Source organism: Cyanistes caeruleus, chromosome 16, assembly GCF_971803275.1.
Source record: "Cyanistes caeruleus chromosome 16, bCyaCae1.hap1.1, whole genome shotgun sequence".
In the NCBI taxonomy this organism is placed as follows: domain Eukaryota; kingdom Metazoa; phylum Chordata; class Aves; order Passeriformes; family Paridae; genus Cyanistes; species Cyanistes caeruleus.
This window is the reverse complement of record NC_141716.1, coordinates 4,759,143-4,780,278: the sequence shown is the minus strand read 5'-3', so window position 1 is coordinate 4,780,278 and position 21,136 is coordinate 4,759,143. Positions and strand designations below refer to the sequence as shown.

General features: G+C 42.7%; 1 protein-coding gene across 1 annotated transcript in view; it reads left to right on the top strand.

The window, feature by feature from the left end:
* The first annotated feature begins 1,562 nt into the window (after positions 1–1,562).
* TAF4 (TATA-box binding protein associated factor 4) overlaps positions 1,563–21,136 on the top strand; it is a 35,236-nt gene continuing 15,662 nt past the window's right edge. The window contains exons 1-2 of the mRNA XM_023939619.2: positions 1,563–1,914; positions 3,865–4,950. Of these exons, the coding sequence (XP_023795387.1) occupies positions 1,599–1,914; positions 3,865–4,950 (1,402 nt within the window). The 5' untranslated portion in view covers positions 1,563–1,598. The remainder of the gene's footprint in view (positions 1,915–3,864; positions 4,951–21,136) is intronic.

Sequence of the window (21,136 nt, the reverse complement as noted above, 5' to 3'; positions counted from 1 at the left end):
GCAACTCTACATAGAGAAAAATTCGGATATATTTAAAGTGATCCCCTTTTCACAGATGGCTCTTGCTCTTCCAGGTCTCCAGCAGCCTCCAGGCAGCATCTTTCAGGCCAGTCAATTCCCCAGAATCATCAACCAGCAGGTGCTGAGCCTATCCCACTACAAGAGAGTTCCACCCTCTAATGCCACCCATTCCCAAAACATAAGAGCAAAGCTTATTTTAAAATCCTGATATAAGAGGGGTTATTTTAAGCTTGCTACCCCTTAAAACTTGAAAGTTAAGTTAAATCAGGCATTGGAAAAAGTTGCCCGGAGAGGTGGTAGTGTCACCACCCCTGGAGGTGTTTAAGAGGCATCTGGATCTGGCGCTGGATGATGTGGTTTAGGGGTTACAGTGGCAGTGCAGTTGGACTTGATCTTAAAGGTCTCTTCCAACCTTGATGATTCTATTCTGTGAAAGATAAATCGCACCAGCTGATAGTATTGTTCCAAGTGCATCTGGTAATACTATTCCAGTAATTCAGTTTTCTGGGGAAACAGCGCCTGGCAGAAGAGCGCATTTATTGAAAGGCGGGTTGTATTTTCACGTAATTTACTTCCTTTATGATGGTTGCACAACAAGGTCAAAGTGCAGCTGCCTCCTGTAAGCGATCATGTCCACCTGCAGCCAGCGCGGCCCGGGCCCGGGGCTGCGCTCCCCGCCGAGCGCCGCTGCGGAGCGCGGCTCTCCCCCAAGGGTTAAGCGGCGGCGGGGGTGTAACGCGGGCTGACACACGGGCGGGGATCGCCCCGCCGTGCCGGCTCGCAGCTGCGACTGGACCGTTCAAAATTGCCGTCTCCCTCTCTTTTCCCCCCCGCCTCCCCTCTCTCTCCTTTTCATTTTCTCTTTTCCCTTCCCGGCGCTGGGCTGGCAGCCGGGCGCGCTTTTGCCGGAGCTGGCCCCGGCCGTGCTGAGTCAGACCGCGCCCGGCGCCCGCCCCCGCGGCCCGGCCGCACCGAGGGGCTGCAGCCCCCGGCTCGCCCCGCCAGCGGCGGCGGGAGGGAGGCAGGCGCGGGGGGCTCCTCCTCGCCCGCTGCCCCCGCCCGGGGCTGGGCGTGTGCTCCGCCCGCCCCGCCGGTGGATCAGTTACACGCAGCTGGCACAGGTGCGGGGCGCCCTTCAGACTCGCGCCGGCGGGGGAGACCCGGACGCAGGGAGCAGCAGGGAAAACATGCAGCCATTTTGGGCCGAGGCAGACAAAGAGCCGCCGGCGGCCGCCGCCGCCCCCGCCGCCCCGCGCGGCTCTCGAACCCCCCGCACCCGCAGCGCGGCCGCCCCGAAGGGCCGCAGCCCCCGCCCGCCCGCGGCCGCCGGGGGGCCGCCGCCGCCGCCCGACTCCCAACTAAGCGTTCGCAGCCATTTGCACGGCCTTTTATAGCGCGGGCGCCGGCCAATCAGCGGCGGGCGGAATCCCTGCTCGGCCGGTGATGTGCGGGCCGGGCGCTCGCGCGTGCGCGGTTGGGCGGGGGGGCCGAGTGTGAGCGGGGCGGGGGGAGGAGGGAGCCGTGAGAGGGGAGGGGGGGGAGGAGGGAGCCGCTCACAGGAACCCTCCGAAAAAAAGATGGCGGCGGGCTCGGATCTGCTGGATGAGGTTTTCCTGAACACGGAGGTGGATGAGAAGGTGGTGAGCGACCTGGTGGGCTCCCTGGAGTCCCAGCTGGCGGCCTCCGGCCACCACCACCAGCACCACAAGGCGCAGGAGCCCCTGAGGGCCGCTGGGGGGCTGCTGGGGAACCATGTTGTGAGCAGCAGCAGTAGCAGCAGCAGCCCTAGCCCCAGCCCTGGAGGAGTAGTAGTAGGAGGCAATGCTAATGCCCAAACAGAGAGCAGCAGCGGCAGCAAGATGGGACTGAGTGCCCCAGAGATCACAAAAGCAGGTAACGTGGGCAGGGGTGGGGGGCTCTGAGGGAGAGGGGCCCTCCCCTCCCCCCACTCCCCAGCTCCCGCTGCCTCCTTCCCTCACTGCTTTCCCCCCTTTTCCCTCTCTCCTCCTTCTCGTTGTGGCAGGAGCGGGAGTGCAAAGGGTGGTATCGATCATACGGGGGAGAGCCTCCCCTCATCATGCCCCCTCGGTGTATGTCCGCGCCTCTGCTCCCTCCCCTTTATTTTCCCTCCTCGCCTGTGCTTACTCGAGGGTGTTGGATCATGTGTGGGGGCAGCCGCCCCGCAGAAGGAGCCGGCAGTGCCCGTCCGTGACTCTGCCGGTCCCCTCTGCTTTTCCTGCCCTTGTTGCTGGAGTGTAAAAGGGCTCTGTTAATCTCGGGGACTGAAGGAGGCAGAGCCCACCCCCTTGGTCATGGCTGTGCCTCCCATGCCGCCTGTGATTGCTCCCCTTCCCTTTCCAGGGGTGGAGGTTATGGGGGGATTCCCTCTTGATAATGCCGCCTTAGCTGTCTGTGTAAATGCTCCTTCCCCTCCCCCTTCGCTGTTGCTGAAGTGGAAGGGGGTGTTATTAATCATGACACCTATTTCCTGTAGAGGAGGAAGCGAGGGGGGATTTCAAGGGGAGGAAGTCCCTCAAAATGCTTCCCCCCCATATCTGCCTGCGTTGATATTCCCCCCGCACCCCCTCCCTTGTTCCAGGGGCTTGGAGGGGGCATCCAACACCTCCCATTCCTCCTCTGCCCTCAAGGGGGGGTTGTCACAACGCCGGGTCCCGGGAAGGGGGGGAATTCAGGCCACAACACCCCACCTTGCACAGCGCCTTCTCCCACCCGCCCACCCCCGGAGCTGCCTGGGAATATTCCCCCTTCGTCTTGTGAGGCTTGTAGGGGGGCAGTGTAAAGGCTGGGACTGAGGGTTCACTACGTGGGAATGGAGGGAAGCTGTTTTTCAGGGGGATTTGAAAGAAATGTTTCCCCAGAATATCTCTGCAATTCCTCCCCTCCCCCCTTTTTTATTTTTGATTTCATCTTGCTGAAGTGTAAGAAGATACTACAGACCCTCTGTTATGATCGATGAAGCTCTTCTAGGAGGATCTCCTTGACCCTTATAATGTGCATCTCAGTGTCTGCCTGTCACTATTCTTTTCCCATTTCTGTCTCCTTAGGGCCAGGACCTGGACTGTGTGTGATTGTACTTGTGCTAACACCAGGCCTTATCAAGGGGCATGAGGATTATTCAGGACAAGAAGCTACATCATCTTGTCCCTTCTGAAAACCAGCTTTGCTTTTTATTTATTTATTTTAAACTATCTCTGGCTGTGAGAACTTCAGATCCGTCGGAACAAATTCTGTAATAAGGAAGAGGGGTCTTCTAGAAACCTACTCCGGGCCTTGCAGTATTTCTTATCTTGCCAGGCCAATGTTTTTATTTCCTTTCACTTTTCATATTTTGCTGTTGTTGAGTCTCCTAATCTGACTGACTTTGCTTTGTAGGAGATGACAGGATTAGAGAGTAATGTGTGCTGGGTATAGGGAATATATCTTAGTAATGTGTCTTCCATGGCCATTTTTCCCCCCTCACATTTGCAATCCCGTTTCTAAATGGGATGTCAGACTCTAGAATGGGGGAAGAGGTCTTAGATGATCTTCTTACTCCCTTCTCTTGATTCATATTAAATCTGTTTTCCCTGTTTTTTCTTGTTGTAGGGTCAAAAGCAGGGGGGTTACAATTAATACTTAATCTGCCAGTCTTTGGTGGGATATTGGAGGCTTTAAGATAACGTCTTTAAAGCCATGTTCAGTTTGTACTCTGTCCTGTTTTCCTGGCTCCAGGCAGGCAGCTTGGGAGATGGAGAAGACCTGGTGATAAGGGAGAACATTCTGTCTTTGCTGGATTTCTCTTCTTGCTCATTCGCTCTGTTTAACCTCGTTGTTGTTTTGCAGGGGCAGGAGTGCAGGGGGGTGTTATTAATCATAACACCAGGTCCCAGACTTCAGCTCTGGATGGAGCCACCACAACAAGCACCAGCACCACCACTGCAGCAGCAGGAGGATCTGAAGTCACTGCTGCTCCAGGGACCCTCAGTCAGGGCAAATCGGTGGTTATCAGCACCATGGCAACTGCCTTGTCCACCAGGAATGGCAAGATTGGGACCACGACAGTGCAGACTTTGAATGGGAGTAACGTGGTGATGAACTCTCACCACACAGGAAGTGCTGCTTTCTCTGGGACTCCTGTGACTGCCAACCCCGCTCCTGCACCTGCTGTTGCCCCTCTCGTTAACAATGGACCTGGATCTGTGGGGAAAGGAAACGCTGTTAATGCTGTTTTGCCCTCAGCTTCTAACACTGTCATCCAGACTTCTTTCCTTAATACTGCTGTGTCCTCTGCATCCTCCTCCTCGCCCACAGTGATCTCCTCGCAGCCACCACCAAGTGTTGGCACTGGGGCACCCACGGTAACACTCGTGAGGCCCCCGATCCACACAGCAGGACCCACGGTGGCTGCAGCTGGTGCAGCCACTCAGAACGGGAGCAATACTGTGATCAATTCAACCATCAGTGTGGGGAGTTTTCCTGCTGTTGCCACAGCCACTGTGGGATCTGGAGTTTCCCTCCAGACGTCGCTTGTGAACAGCCAGTCTGGTTCCACTGTGCCAGCAGCTCCTGCCACACAGGTCATCAAATCTGAGTCTCCTAAAACTATAGTCCAGGCAGTATCCCAACAGCAGACGCTGGCTACTGGTGGCCAGCCCAGTACTACAGGGGGTAGCATGATTATTGGGCAAACTATGCAAGCTGGGCTCTCCAATGTTGCTCCCAATCCTGGTGGGATACCTCCTGCAGCTCCTGGCACCCCCACAGGAATGGCTAAAGGCACTGCCAATACAGTGGCACAAAGTCTGCCAAGGACTCCAACTCCAACTACAAGTGGAATCAGAGCGACTTTGACTCCTACAGTTTTAGCACCTCGTTTGCCTCAGCCACCTCAGAATCCGACTAACATTCAGAATTTTCAGTTACCACCAGGTAAGTCAGAGGATTGAGGGGTTTTGTTTCGGAAGTTTATTTCTTGCAGGGAGAAAGGAATCCAAGTAAGACTCTGTGCCATTCAATTGTGAATTGTGGAAAAGGCATGACATGTAACAATGAGAATGGTCTGGTGTTGAGTAGTAGTAGCATAGTAGAATTCCACTACTTAGTGTCTGATTTTGGGTGACCAGAAAGTCTTTTCAGCAGTAATTGAAAATAATTCCGCTTGGTATCTTTCTTACAATGTGAGTGTAGATGAAGCTGCAAACTGCCAAAGTGTAACAATGAAACATTATCCAATGAAATGTTGTTATTTCATTAGCACAAAAGACATTTTGAATTTTCAGGTGGTTTTGTCAGTAGTTTGTAACCTTTATGTGCTGCTCGGTTCCCTCCTGTCCCTGCATGCCCCCAGTACCATAGAGCTCTCATGAAGAGAGGAGCAGCAGATACAACACAAGAAAACTACCTACTTTGGATTTAAATACCTTCAAAGTCTGACTTAAAAACTCACAGATTTGAAGCTTATGATGGTCTCTTCAGTCATTGGCATTCTGATACAAAAGGCAGACTTCCTATGTCCTTACCTCACCCTGTTGTGTCTAGGGCTGCAGCTTTTGTAGTAGCTAGTCTCATGCTTAGTGCTGAGCATCTCTGGACAAGGAATGTAGTCCTGAACTCTGTGGATGAGTGAAAAGCAGGCTGAGAATTTGCTCAGAATTGTTCTGTCCCTCCTTAAATAGCCTAGATTCGTAGATTTAATGTTATATATTTGCTGTTATTCTGAGTCAGGCTTGTTGCTTGTATCCACTTTGATTTTTAGCTGCAAATACTTGTGTGAACCTACACATTGCTTCCTGTCCTCAAAATAATACATGCAAGGGCTATGATCTTCCTGCTCACTGTTTTCAGGGCAGTACACAAAGAACAATTAATTAAATTTTGCTACTAACACTGAAATTGGTGGTGATTTTAGTAGGTGGTCTTAGTAAAATACATCTCTTGGAACTCCTGACCAACCTCAGAGCAATGCACCTGTCACATAAAATAGATCAGGAATTATGTGCTGTGTTACTAAACACTGTGTTTTTGTGTAATACGCTGTCTGTGGTATGTGATGCCATGTAGTTTGATGAAGTCTGTCAAACATTCTGTGTATCCAAGTACTAACTGGTATAAATATTCCTATTTTTTTTTTTCTGTAAAAGATTATTCCATATATGAGTAATTTGAATGACATGTTGCTAATTTAAAAAATAGCAGTAAAACTCAGATCTTGAAATCGTGGTGCTTGATTTGAAGCCTGTAAATTGATAGGTTGGAAAAGCCTTATTTTATTTATTGCTGTAGTGTATCAAAGGATTGATCCAGTTTAGTCTAGTGCCATTTATACCTACATTTTTTGTTAATACTGCATTATAAACCTGATTATAAGGGAAAGTACTACTGTGGAGTCCAGTGGGACCTTTTTCCAGGTAGCTAATGTTTTCAGACTGCCACAGCATCCTGAAATGTGTTACTCTTAGAAGCAGCATTGCCAGTCCTTAAGCAAAATTGGACCATAAATTGTTCCTTTGGAGTTCTTAGTAGATCTAAGTAAAACAATACAGGTTTGAAGCACTTTTGTTTCTGTCCTACACTTAAAGAAATATTTATGACTTCAAAAGAATAAGCATGACTTAAAATAAGGAAGTATATGTAACTGGATACATAGAAATTGGAAATGGAGTTCTTGCATGATAAGAGACTTAATATTGAAAAGGATTTTTTTTTTAGTGGAACTGATTATTTTTCTTTTACATTACTTTAGTTTGTTTTTTATACTTTGCAAAAGTAGCCAGCTTTAAAAATGCTTTGCATAAACCATCTCTTTCAAAACACTTAAGAATTAGTGGATTCTGGGCTCTTCCAAACATCTCTCAGGCTCAAGAGCCAAGCACCCCTGCAAATCTGGCCCTGTGCAACTGCTGTGATCTTCAGCAGAGTGCAGGTACACTCACAGTGAAAGGAGAATAGGTGGCTATGCTTTTGAAATTGTATTTTAAATGACAGCATCATAGGCCAGGTTTTTGGAGGCAGTTTGATAGTGTGAAGCTGCAGCTGCAGTGCCTCTGTGCTGTGCACCTACTGCATGCATCGAATTTGCATTCACAAGTTTGTTTTTAAAAGTTACTAGTGTGTGCTGGTAAGAGTTTCTAAAACAGTGCTTGAAATAGTTTGAAATCATACACTGCACACACAGCTTCTTACACCAAGAATTACAAACACTTATAGTGATGGAAGGTTTGACTATGACAACACATGTTTTATAGTTATTTTCTTACTCAGAATTACTGTTTCTAGTTCTCCAAAATACAGTTACAGTGTCACAGGTATGGAAAGCAGAATGTAAAATGTCAGCAGGAGTTGTTAAAGCTGGACTTGAAAATTAGAAACCTTTCAAGGTTTCAAATGTTTTCTTCAAAAGACCATGTGAAAAATAAACTCCATCAATGGTCTTTAAAACACCTTACTGTTAGAATAATGCTTGTGTGAAGGCAATTGTGCAGCAAACCTTGACTGACTAGACTGGAGACGTTTGAAGAGCAAGTAGGCCATAATTGTTGTGACCTTACTGGATTTTGGTGTATTTCTTCTCCAAGGACCTGAGCTATTGGAGAGTATCTGTCTATTAATGATGGTTTTCCTCTCCTGACATCTTTGAGGAAGAGGGCTGTTGTCCTTAGTCTTTCTTCAGGAGCCTCTGGTTGGAACTTTTTGCTCCAGTTGGACAGATTTGGGTAATGATGGTCCCAAAATAACCTTATTTATACCTTCTGAGAAGAGACACAGAAATATTGTGAGATGATTTTGTAAGGGGTTGGGAACACAAGTTTATACAATACTGCCTTAAGGATGCAACACTACTGAAACTGACTGGAAAGGCATTGAATGAAGCTGGTTGTTTCTGGATACTTCAGTAATGAGAAATGTGCTGTGTACAATAATATGGTAAGAGGTAGAAAATCAGTGAGTTTGTTAGAGTGGTAAGTCAGTGTTCCACTGTTAGAGGTGCTCAGAAACGTCTGCAGAAAAGTATAGCTGGGACTATGTGCTAAAATTTATCTTTTGCATTGCAAGAGTGTGTAAAGTGTTTAGAGGTCATTGCTGACACAGGGTAGAATCATCTTGTAAATTGGCAAAACTTGGGTGCTTTAAAATAATTTTTGAATACCCCATCTTGTCCAGCAGTGCTGTAGTACAAACCCAGCATGTGTGAGTTTATGCTTACTTTGCATTACTGTCAGCTTGGGGTTCAAAAATTTGCTTTCTCTTGTTGCAAGTTTGTGTTGCTACTCTCTTATGCTTTATCTTTATGTACAAACAGCTCATAATAAGTTTTTAAGGTGTCTGCTTAGAGAGAGAAGCAGGTTGCTGCGTGCTGAAGGTATTCAATGAGAATAACATAGAGCAGGTAGGTCTGGACAGTTTTCTCTGCTAGCTCAGGTGAAATTGAAATCTAGAAACTTTCACTTCCTTCTGTCCCTCCTTTCTTTTATCTCCTGAGTGACTGTTAGTAGTTATGAAAATTTGGTGGCTTGATCATAAAGACTGGTATTTTTCTGATTAGATATGATTTGGTGACATATAGTCCTGTTTGAAGATAGCAGATAGGATGGGTTGTCTTCATGTTTTTTTTTCTTTTACTTCTACAGTCATGACCAGTTTTCCCACTAGCAGTGGTACAGTTTTGCAGCTGTTGTAGAAGAGAATTGTTTTGCTTTGTATCTAAAAATAAAACTTCTTTATTAGTTTCTCAAAACTCAGTTGGATCTGGCAGTAGTTGATGATAGGGATGAGACTACAAATTTGTTCATTGCTTTCTTCTTGGAGGGCATCTCATGTGCCTTTTCCGTGGTGAGGACAGGATGGGCTTTTTATAGACTGAGAAACTGCTGGGGCCCCTTTAACAGTGGAATGTTCCAGAGTTCTGAACTCTAGCAGTGGTTAAAACTTATCACTGATGCTTTCCAGAGACAAAGGATACCTGAAAGAGCATCAGTGCTATACAGGTGCACATCCTGGAAGATGGTCTACATGAATATACATGCTCAAGGTTTTGTTCATGGCCTTAGAGCTCAAAACTTCATTTGGTGTTAAATTGGAGCTTTCTTTGTAGAAACCAATAGGTTTTTAGCTTGTGTCCACTATGAAAGAAAGATTCCAATTCAGGCCATGGTTATGATGCTTTAGGATGGGAAAACTACCTGAAAACATAATTTAAAGCATGGGTTTGGGTCCTTTTGACTTGAGCTTGAATAAATGAAAAATAACTTCTGCAGGAGTAATTCAGTTTCTTTCAGTTGGGAGTTGGGGTAGTAGGTGATTGGGCAAAGGAGAGTGTATAAAAATGGAGAAGGGTGGTAGCTGAGAAGAATCAAACCAAGTAATTTGAGTTACTTTTTCATCCTAACTGCCTCATTCTTTGAGTTGCTTTGTACTTGAAGCATGCACCCCAGAAGTGCCCAAAGGAGCTAGGATGTAGATAGATGAGGAAATCTTCAGAATTCCGTAATATATGGCATAGAGAAAGGAACAGAAGAAATACTATGAAGTAGTGGAATGTGGTTGTTTCTATTTCTCACTGACTAGTAAGCGAGTTCAAACATATCCTCATTATAGTTTCCCTGTGTGTTGCATGTGCTGCCAATATTATGCCTGTTAACTGTGTTGGCATGGCTTGATTTTGTTAAAAATAATGTCTGCAATGCACTGTGACAATGGGGGTTTCTTAGAGTACTTACAGTATGTTTTACTTCCAAAGCATTTTACAAAACTTAATCTTTGCAACCTGCCTGTGTAGATGGTAAATAAAGTACTATGAACTGTGCTTTAGAGCTTGGGGAAAGAGCAAGTTAGAGAAGTTCTGACTTGTCCAAGGCCACGCAGGAATCAATATTTTGCCAGGATTAGAGCTTGGGAGTCCTGTACTTGGCATGTAAAGCAGTATCTGTCTTTCTGGAAGATAACCGTGCATCTCTTCTGCAGAAATCTTCTGGGTGAGGGGTGGATTTTATGTTCAAATCATGCATCAGCAAAAGGAACATTCTGCTTTATTTGGAATCTGCTACATCAGATCTGCCATATGTCACCAGACTGAAAGTTGTGTTTGTTCGCATTGCAACTTCCATAAGTGAGGACTCCTGCATGCTTGGCTTTGTACCCCAAAGAACCTGAGGCTCAGAGAGCTGTGCAATGGGTTTTTCTGGTTCTGTTAAAAAGACTATCTTGATGTTGTGCACATCTGATAAGACTGTTGTTAAGTGATGGGATCTAATGGGACTATAATGTGATTCTGTTAAGCTATGAAAGCTATTAACTCTGATTACATATTGTTTAGTTCTGTTATGAAAAATGTTGTTCCCAACAGCCTTTGGAAGTGTGTGTATGGATATGCCTGTATGATCTTTAAATTGTGATATTTTGGGGTATCACTAAGCTTGTGATAAAGGTTATCGGTCAATAACCAGAAGTGATTTTACTTCTTTTGAGGTGTTTTGCACTCTGCAAGAAGTTACGTTTTCCATCTCTGGAAATGTAAGCAGGTTACTTGTGAACCTTCTTGGTTTGAGTCCACAAATTTGATGTTGCCCAGGACTTAAATCCCTTACTAACAGAGGATGCTGCAGCCCAGTTAGCAAACTGATGTGAAAATGCATCAGTTTGGGCCACTGATAAGAGACAAATGCTATCACAAACTCTTCAAATTAAGTATTTTCGTATGAGAACTTGTACTGTTGTCTGTCTTCCCTGTTTTGGGAAATGATATGTAAATATAGTTCTACAAAATTTTGTGAAGTAGTTCTAGAACACAGTTGAAAATACTGATATTTAAACTGTCTGGGTTCAAGGAAAGAGAAAATACTGGTTTGTGGAAATGTTGCTTTATGTAGAAACGATGTGATCAATACTGAGTCTGCTCAGAAAGAGCTGGATATAGAAGTCACTTAACACATTAAACATTTTTTGTTACTATGTGCATTTTTTGGTCAGAAATACTCAGAAGCAGAGTTTTCACCTTAAAATAGCTACTCTTGTCAAGATTATTGTTTGTGTTGAAACTTTATGAATGTTTGTAACTCCATTAATCTGTTTGAATCTTCTCCTTGAATTTGTTGCCATTGTTTCATGTAAAAAAAAAAAAAAGCTTTTGCTAGTTGGAAGACTTAGCAAGTTTAGCTTTGTTAGGCACATTATTTCTTGTGAAAGAAGATTCGGAGAGTAGTGGCATGAAGATTAGAATTTTGAAAATACAGTTTCTTACAACTGAAGATAAACACGTATATCTATCACAGTGATTAAGAGGAGTTTTTAGTCCTGGCTCATAGACAGTTATTTCAGGTGTATTATGAACCCTAAAGCTCTGTGTGAAGGAAGGCCAAGCTCTAGTGTGTTGCTCTCAGGTGACAATTTTTCTTTGCACAGCCAGAGGTCTATTCCTGTGTGCAAATAAATGTATCAGCCCTCTTGCATCTGCTTCCTTGTAAGAGAAGCAAAATTGCTGATGTGTGTACAGGCTGTAATTAAACAGGTGTAAAGATTATGTGATCATCCATATTTCAGATTAGATGAGGCTTTTTTTTTTTTTTTTTTTTTTTTTTTTTTTTTTTGCCATGGACACATGAACAGAGATTTTTGGCTGTTCTAAACCTTCTAAGATAGTTTTACCTCAGCTCTGGAAATTTTTACACCAGTTCTAATCTGTGAGAATTTCCTCCCAGAAATACTGGTTGTCTTCTGGAGGTGCAGGTGTCTCAACTGAGAGCCAGTTTTTTAGCACAAACTCTCCTCTCTTGGAGTAATTCTCCTTAGGTGTCTTTACCATAATATTTAATGTAAAATATAATAATTATCCTTGAGGTCTTATTTATGCCTTTAAAGTTTTTTAAATATAGAACATTTTTTGTGAGAACAAAACGTTGTTTATTGTCACTGTATAATGGTATAGATTATCAGTAATCAAGAAAGAGGTGATAATTATAAGGAATCGATACACCTGCAGTGAGATCTGTTCAGCACCTCAGTGGGACTGTCTTAAGACATTGTACAAATGTAGTGATCTTCGGGTCTGTAACTGTTGTCAGACTAAAAATAACATTTTAAAAATGATGAATTTCTGTACTTGGATTACCAGTAATCAGAAAGTTTCACTTTGAATGTCAAGGGTTGATGGTCAGCAAAATGTATAAATGTGTTATAAAATAGGTTAAATAGGGATGGTGCTTTTATTTTCTATTTGTACAGAATTTAGTACAAGGTCCAGTTTGGACACCAAGCTCTTTCTGTGGGATTTGGAAAAGTATATTGATGAAAATTAAGTAACTTTTTACCACAGTAGATCTCTGTTTATAAATATGAATTATAATTTATGAATGCTATATATCTTAATTTTGATGCTTTTTCCCATAAAATGCCTTACTAAAATATATTTTTCAGTAACACATACCCAGTACCTAGACAATGAATAACATAAAACTCACAGCAGTGTGTAATATTATTTTACATGACTGACATGACTGTCCTAAGATTTGTATTGAATTGAGTAAGCCTTTCTTGTAAAAATGGTCTAACTTATGATTATAACTTGATTAATATATGCTTCTGAGAGTAGCTGAACTGTTAAAAGCCATCACAGTGCTTTTGTGCAGAATAAAGCACGTGCTGGATAGACTGTGCTGACAACCAGTGCAGTTGAAAAATGTGTGCTCTAGATATCAGAGTATAAACAAAACCCAAGCAATGAAGTGTGGTGCTATGCTTGAGTCTTTCTGAGAGGGTTTGGGGGGCAGCAAGGCTCTACTAAGTTGTCTGCACACCTTCTTTCAGTTTATTAATCAAATATTTCTTTAAGGGAGGGTTGGATTTAGAACCTCTCTCCAAATATAATAACATCAGGTGCTTGCAGCCTGAGTGGTGGTGTGGCGAGTGGGACCAGTTGTGCTCACATGAGTCAGAAGTGCCAGCTCCAAGGAGCAGCACTGAGGAATTGCAGCACCTGTGGCAAGGAGGGGACCAGAAGAGAGTGTGGAGGGAGCAGTGTGGGAGAAGAGATCTGGAGTAGGGAGGCTGACAGTGACTAAACTGTGTGGAAGTTAAAGACAAGCATGAGGAGTTACTAGTTTTTAACACACATATGTGCAGTCATGTTTGTAATAATATTAAGGGTGGGTTGGAAGAAGATACAAGTGCTCATGTGCTGAGCTTCAACCTCTTAGTTCCTTCACTTCTTCCTTTTTTACCAGTGTATCACTTGATTTTCTTTCCTTCCCTGTCCTCCATCGGGAGGGGGAGAAAAGGCACTAATTATTTATAAGTGTTAGTCATACCCAGTCATTAAGCTTAGTCATTACTCAGGACTGTGCATTTGATGGTTAGTAAAAATCAAAACGAAACCTGATTTTGTTGAAAAGCTTTCTGAATTCAAGCTTACAGGTGTGATAATAATTCTGTTTCTGTGTTCAGACTAACTGCAAAAGCAGAGCTACTTAATAAATGTTGCTATCAGCCAAATGGCATGTAATATCATGTCCCCGTTGATGGTTTGTATTGAACTTGCAGGCATAGTGTTTGGCATATTCTCAAAGCAGAATAATTCTGTATGGACAGTGAGAGAGGCATAAGCTCACAGAGGAGGATGTGGAGGGAATGTTTGTGCTGAGGCTGCCCTAGGGAGCTGTCAGTCAGTGGAATTGTCCAGCTCTGGCTCTCCACAGCTTCAGGTGAAAAAGGTGGCATCAGCTAAAATCACAAAGAATCTATGCCTTGAGTAGGGCATTCACAGTGGAGACAAATTAAAGAAAGTGTTCTTTATCACTTCTCATGGACTTTGTTGTTTTAGACTGTTGTATTCTGAAGGAAAAAAGCATTGATTTAAAGCATTACTCCTCGTTAAGTATTTCTGTACAGACTGTGGTAATAAATGGAAAGTAACTCTGCCATTCCCATTTCTTCAGGTGCTTGAACAGCACTAATGTTGACACACCTTGGTACAGACAAACTGTCACAAATGAAGATAGGTTGATTTTTAAAACCTCCTATTTAAAATAACAGAAGTAAAGAATTAGTGACACTTTTTTTTTGTGTCTTCCTTTCTCAAACTCAAATCTGATTTTGGTATAATCGCTTTGTTGTTTGATCTAAGTATATTGAAATTAATGGCAGAGTTACATCTGAATTGCTTGTAGATCAATAATTAAAGCAATTGGTTTAGCTCTTGATAGTGTTTTTCATAGCTGTTTGACATCAGACAGATTTGTGCGATGATTGGGTTGCAATTTGACAGAGCACTCTGGTGTTTTAGCTTTGTATGCTTGACTAGAAAGGAATGTTAACACACTTTCAAGGAATATAGCTTTCCAGAGAAGTCAAAATAGTTTCAAATCACATTGTTGTTGAAGCATTTGTCAATTGTTGCTATATAAAATGATGTGTTTTCCAGAACTATTCTTACACATCTCTTCAAATGAGCAGGTAAGACTTTTTACATATGGGATCACTCTCAAATGCAGTGTCTTTTTGGCATTCCAATATGACATTATTCCTTTAACTATATTCTTAAAAGGTTTGTGAATCAATACTTTACAAATGATTCACTTCTTTACCTTTTAGACAGTACAGTTCAGTTGTGTTATTTGAAACTGAACTCTTGCATAGTAAGAGTAAGCAAAAGCTTTTAAAACTAAATAGAGTTCTTTGTCTGTTTACTCTTTTGTAAGAAAAAACAAGCAGTTTCTCATAATGTGAACTTTTGTACTTGATCTGTATAAAATGCACTTTCTGTGCACTGCAGTGAGGCTTCTTGAGGATGTTTGCAAACATATCTTTTATCTGTGTTGATAACAATCATAAATCAGCTGTTGAAGAATTAAATTTCTGAGACCATAATGGCTGGTTGGAATCTGTGTGTGCAGGTTGGTAGAGTGGTGGTAGCCAACAGTGGAGTGCTGCAGTTGTATGTTTTATCTTAACTTCTTGGCACGGTGTCTGGGTAGAATTCTCCTTTATTCCAGAGTGACATGAGTTGAAAAGGAAATAGAATTTGCTTTTGTAGTTCTTGTCTAAAGCTCTGTGCCATGCCAGTCTTCAGTGCCTGTCAGGAGAAACTCTTAGTATTTTGTATTAGAGGTGCTCTGAAGCAACACCTGACAGTCATGCCATGCTTTTTTCATGGTAAGTTGTAGCTCACCTGCAGTGCAGCAGGTGCTGAACATTTAACAGGTCCCTTTCATTGGGCACAGTGTGCTCAGCACAGCTGTGTGCAGAACCTCAGCCTCACAGCTTTGGGCTGCCCGTTACTCTGGAGCGAGGTGTGAGGGAATTGGTACAGGTTGCTCCAGTGTGCTGGACAGCTCTGTCCCTGCCTGGCAGTTCTGTGGAGCCTGCAGACCTGCAGCTCAGCAGGGAGCATATCCACTACTGCCTCGTGTTTGTGCAGCCTGACCTCGTCGTGCCAGTGCAGGCCAGCCACTTCTGGAGCAGCTGCAGTCTCACATGGTCATGGGGTCATTTTGAGCTCTTGGGCTTGCTGATAACTCCTGATTCCTGCATTATGGAGATTTCTCCTTAGGCACTGTGCTTATCCTCGTGGAGCTAAGGCATCTTTATAGAAATCGCAAAATAGTTTGTTGATGAAACTTGAAAGCTCAGATTACTGATGAGGTCAAAGGCTTTGGCAAGAAAGTTCAAGTAGAATTTTTTCTGGACTCATGCAGCACAAGTCTCCCGAGGTTCTAAGCACCTAAACTTAAGTATATCTAATATATGCTTAACAGTGGTGCACGTTTCTCCTCAGGTACAAAGTAGTGTGTCTTCACTAACATCTAATCCACACCTCTGTTACCATTAACAGTTCTGTGCTACTCATCTTGATTTGTAATCCCCGTTTCTCATGAGTTGGTGTATAGATGGTCTTTCATGAGCTGCTATTCATCTGGTTTGTTACAGAGGCTGCTCTTCAGTGTGTGTAAATAATTCTAAATCTGCTAGAAATTGTCTAGTATTAGGGATGATTTCCTTAATGACCCAGATACTCATGGAGCTGCAGCGGACTAGGTTCTTTCTGGTTTCCTTGGGCTTTCATTCCTGTAGAGTGGGAGTTTTTCCAGGTGGATCAGTTACTGGAAGAGGAGGAATGGTGGATTGTTGGACAGCACTGATGTCAGTACTAGGTTATCTTTTCCTTTTCTGCAGTAAGGGACCCTGTCACATACGCCATTTATTCTGAAAGCTCTTCCCATAGCTTCTGTTGGCAGCTGTCTTTTTCTCCAGCTCTCTCTCTCTGGTGTTCCAGCATTTTTGTACTGGGAAAATCTTAGAAACTTTGTCCTTTTTATAGGGGTTTTGTCATTCTGGGGTCCCTGTATAACCTGATCCAATCAGTTACAGAGCATGGACTCCGCCCCTTTGCTTTAGATGGTTTTTGTGGTGTGTGTGATAACTTGCATAACTTTACACACACATTCACTTTCTCTTTCGTTGCAACAGAATCTCTTCTGACAATACCAAAAGGATTCTCTCGTAAAGCTTTCTCCTGCTGATATGGCACAGCCCACTTAGGATTACTGTCAGATTTTTCTGCCATGTCAAATGTTTGCAGCATCTTGCCACAAATGTGTGTGCTCAAGAGCTTAAGGCCCAAAGGGCTTTGACATGAAGATAACCTCTTAGTGAACTTCCCTGGCAAGTCTAGTTAGGAGTTGAAGATTTGTCAGATGTCAGTGCACTGTATGATCAATAACCTCCTTTTCTAGAGATGTTTGTAGGGACTTTGGTTTTCTACACCAAAGAAACATCAATCCTCTGGTTATTCTTTCAGGCTTGGACATTGTTTCTGAGCTCCAGCATGTTTGTCTATTGATTCTTTGCTGCCTAACAGTTCTCCCTGACCCCAATTGTTTTTTCTTGGGAAGTTTATAGTTACTTTTTTACTTTGAGAGAATTTCCTTGGGAGACTAGGAAAGGATATTCTCCATGCACTTTCAAGGTCATGCATCCATTAATTCTTCTGTTGTCTGAAAAAGACTTAATAGGAGTATAGATTCTTAGTAATGGTTCTGACTTGATCTGGATTAACCATGAACTACATTGTGGGTAACAAGCAATATCTGTAAGCTTGAACCTTCTGTTCTTCTGTTGAGTGTCTGCACCAGAAAGAGAAGTGATGTCACTTGGGATCAGATAGGGTTGTGTGTGTAGGGTTTGTATTTCACAGGTGAGAGTTTTGTCCTTGCACACGCTGTTAAGCCCAGTGAGAAGCGTGAGCACACCTTGCTGTGCCCTTCCGTTAGGCGCTTGCTAACTGGAGATGGAGTCCCTCAGTGCATCCCCCATGGTATGGATGGAGTCCCTGAGACATGGAGCGTTATCCTGAGAGGTGACACTGGGCTATGGATCAATATCCTGAGAGGTGGCACTGGACTATGGATCAATATCCTGAGAGGTGACACTGGGCTATGGATCAATATCCTGAGAGGTGACACCAGGCTATGGGGTGTTACCCTGAGAGGTGACACTGGGATATGGAGTGATATCCTGAGAGGTGACACTGGGATGTGGGATGTTACCCTGAGAGGTGACATTGGGATGTGGGGTATTATCCTGAGAGGTGACGCTGGGATGTGGGATGTTACCCTGAGAGGTGGCACTAGGATATGCTGCTGTTGGAGTGGTCTCCTGCTGGTTGTGGCTGTCACAGGGCACACTGCTGGACCATGAACTTCCTCAGAACACTGATCTGAAGGTGCCTGCTGTGTCTGCAGATGGTTTTATCTCCCTCACTGGCAAGTCCAGTTCCTATAAATATTATTAATCAAGATTGACCAGTAAGAAGTGGTAGCAAAACAAGAAACTCTCAGTTTGGTTTATTTTTTTGGATGTAGGGGTTCTCTACCAAGAAAGTTGTATGTCTTTGGAATTACATGGATAATCAGAGTGGTCTGCAAAGGCTACAAAATATTTTATTAGTCTTCCTTATCATTCTGTTAATTTTTTTCTTTAGTCTTTGTTGAGCCAAGCCACGTTTCAAAGAAAGAAGGAAGCGGGAAGCATTAGAAAAAAAGTCTGGTTTATGTTTTTTTGAAATATCCGATGGCCAGAACTCTTCTTCACTTTTTATTTCAGTGCATGATTTTACACGTTTTATTAATTAAAAAAAACTAACAAAGAAAAAACCTCAAAGCACAACACTTTATAAATGGAAATGTCATTAACAAATGGAATTACAAATAAGCAAGAGGCAAAGATGACCCTGCAGAATCATGGAGCTATATCACGTAATGATGCCACTTTCCATCCCAAACAGTCTTGTAAACAGGATTGATCTGGGAAGGTCTTCACAGCAAAAACATGTGAGGTGACCATTGTACTGGTCAGGAACACAAGTCTTTTTGGTGTCAGAAACAATCAACTAAGTTTTGTTAATCCTTCATTTGGAGCCATGATGAATTGTTTAATTCAATCTAAAATCTGAACCTCTTTCAGGATTCTCTTAAGCATCTAACTTCTAACAAAAATGGTAATTAATTTTAATTTTAATTAGTTTTTTAATGAGACTTGGAAAGAATTCTTGAATGTTTGCATTTATAATAGTGAATATGATTTTACACGTGATCAGACTTTCTAGGAAAAAGAAGGCAGAAAGATATTTAAAATGGCCAAGTCTCATTGTCATTTTTTCTTATTGAACATTTCCAGTGATGTTTATTAGCTGTTTGATCTCAAATAGTAATTAATCCATTAATGCAGGAACAAAAACCTGGTTGATAAAACAGAAAGATGTTTTCCATCTTTAAATATGTTGCTGGATTTAATTGAAATAGTGAGATAAGTTATACAATTCTAGCTGTCTTCTAGTACCTGGTAGTCAGTTCTGACCTAGTTGATTCAGCATTTGCAGCCTTATGCATTGGAGTTTGAGGTTATGATACTTACCTGTATTTAAATATTTTAAATGTAAGTTTTGGGATGAAATTTTTTTTTCTACACATGTGCCTGTAAGCCCTTCCTCTTCTCCACTGTCACAAATTGTTAACTGAGATTCATGTATGGAGGGAGAGAGGGGCTGTTACAGTCCCAAAGTGGTTTTGTTTAGAAGTAGAAGATAAATGGGACTTTGTTTTTAATTCATAATTGAGTTATCTCCAATGACTCTTCTGAACTTCACTGAAAATCCACTTAATGCCAGCTTGGATATAGTTTTGGGTTAGTGAATTCATTTTTTAGCTAATTGGGTTGGAAAGGAGTCTGTAGTTCAACCTGGGGGAGAGAAGCTCAGAGGGCAGCTCCATCTCCCTTTTTAAAGAATTCCCAGCAAGCTGGAGGGGTGTTTTGTGTTCGGGCAAAACTTGCATGCCTGCACACTCTAGTACTGGAGAATTTCTGTACAGAATTTTCAAGTTCATCACATTCTGAATTTTTACACCTTTTCCAAAGTCACCTGGACACCAACAAGCTAACATTCTAAGCAGGTAAAATGTCTCATATCATCATACTGTGATTAAAGATTATTCAAAACTAGTCAGATGGTAGTATTTGTCTTTATGTTTGTATGTAGCCATGTGCACAGGAATTTATCAGTGGTAGGGCTGACTTAATGACATGTTAGAAACTATATAAATTAAAAATAACTGTGTATCAAATTTGAGTGGGAATGAAAGTACTATTTAAATAGTGACAGACATAAATGTGGCTTTGTATGAGTTACTTTTCTATTATGACTTCAATACTTGAAAGAAGTACTTCAGACTTCCTGGAGTTAGAAATCTAACAGGGTAGTGCTTAGAGTCAGGGTTTGAATTACAAATGATTGTTTTGTCTGTCTGCTGCCAGAAATTGAACTTTCTTGATATGTTTTCTAAAGCTCACATTAATATGCTTTTCAACTGTCTGTTTGAGCAGTTGTGTTATGTTAATGTGTAGGCATGTTCTAATTCTGCATGTAGCTCAGGGAGAATATTTCATTGTTCAGGTGTTGTGCTTACACTTGAGGGGTATTAAACCTTCACTTTTTGGTTATTTCCCCTCTTTTCTCTCTCCTCATTCATGCTTTGGGGAGCAAAGCAGTAAGTTGACAGCACTGGTGTGTTAGTGTGTGGTGCAGACACATTACTGAGCCCGATGGAGACAGGAACAGGTATCACATAGCTCTGGGCCACTGCCTGATGCCATGGAAGTCTCATCTGCAGGGGAGCTGCTTTGGCTTGGTGCTTTTGAATAACTTCAGTCACTTTTGCACTGAGAAAGTTTAAACACACTCCCCCATCCAAACTAGGCTTAGTATTTCTAATGTTCCTTCTGTGGGAAAAAAATATTTAACTCTTTGAAGAACTTGGATGGCACATTAACTTTAGGATATCTTTGGGAACCCCCAAACCAGTGAATTTTAGGAAAAAGGGTTTTTTATGGGGTGTCAGTTCTGTGACATTCAAGGATTTCTGAAAGCTCAGGCATAGGTAGTTGCCTATGCCTTTTTCAGTTGCTAGAAACTAAATAGTACTCAACAAGCCTTAATATTTGATGTTGACTTGAAAATAGCTCCTCTAATCAGATTTCCACTGTTCTGATGATTTCAGTTATAATAATATTGAAGATTTCCACTGATTCAGTGTTTAGCTGCTTCAGCTGGTTGTTATGAGGGATGACAAAAGTGGTCAATGTGAATTCATTTCCCAAGATTTTATGTTTGCACATTGAAGAGGATGCCAGGTTCTGTTGGTGGAGGAATGAAGTTGCAGGTCATTCTCTAGTCTTTGAAATGTTCAGTTTCTCTATCTTTTGTCAGCAGCCCCCTCCCCATAATGTTAGGGTGATGGTTCCAGTGAGCAGCCCACGGGATCAAGCTCTGTGTTCACTGTAAGGTCTTTAAGGTCTCCTGAGATGTGGTGGAGGTGATGATGATCATGGTGTGTGCCTTTGCTGTTTTAAAAGAAATATTTCTACCTACATAAGTTACAGGAGAAAAGATCTTACTTTTTGGAATGACTTGGGAAAGAGTTTTTTTGACCTGACAGCTAAGCAAAGAGTATTTACTTCTGCAGTCTGCAAGATAATAAATAAGTTTCTCCCTCTCCTCCTACAGAAAAACACTTTGAGAATGTTTGTTTCTCAAAGTTTCACTTTTCCATAGTTCTTTGTGGGTCCCACCTTA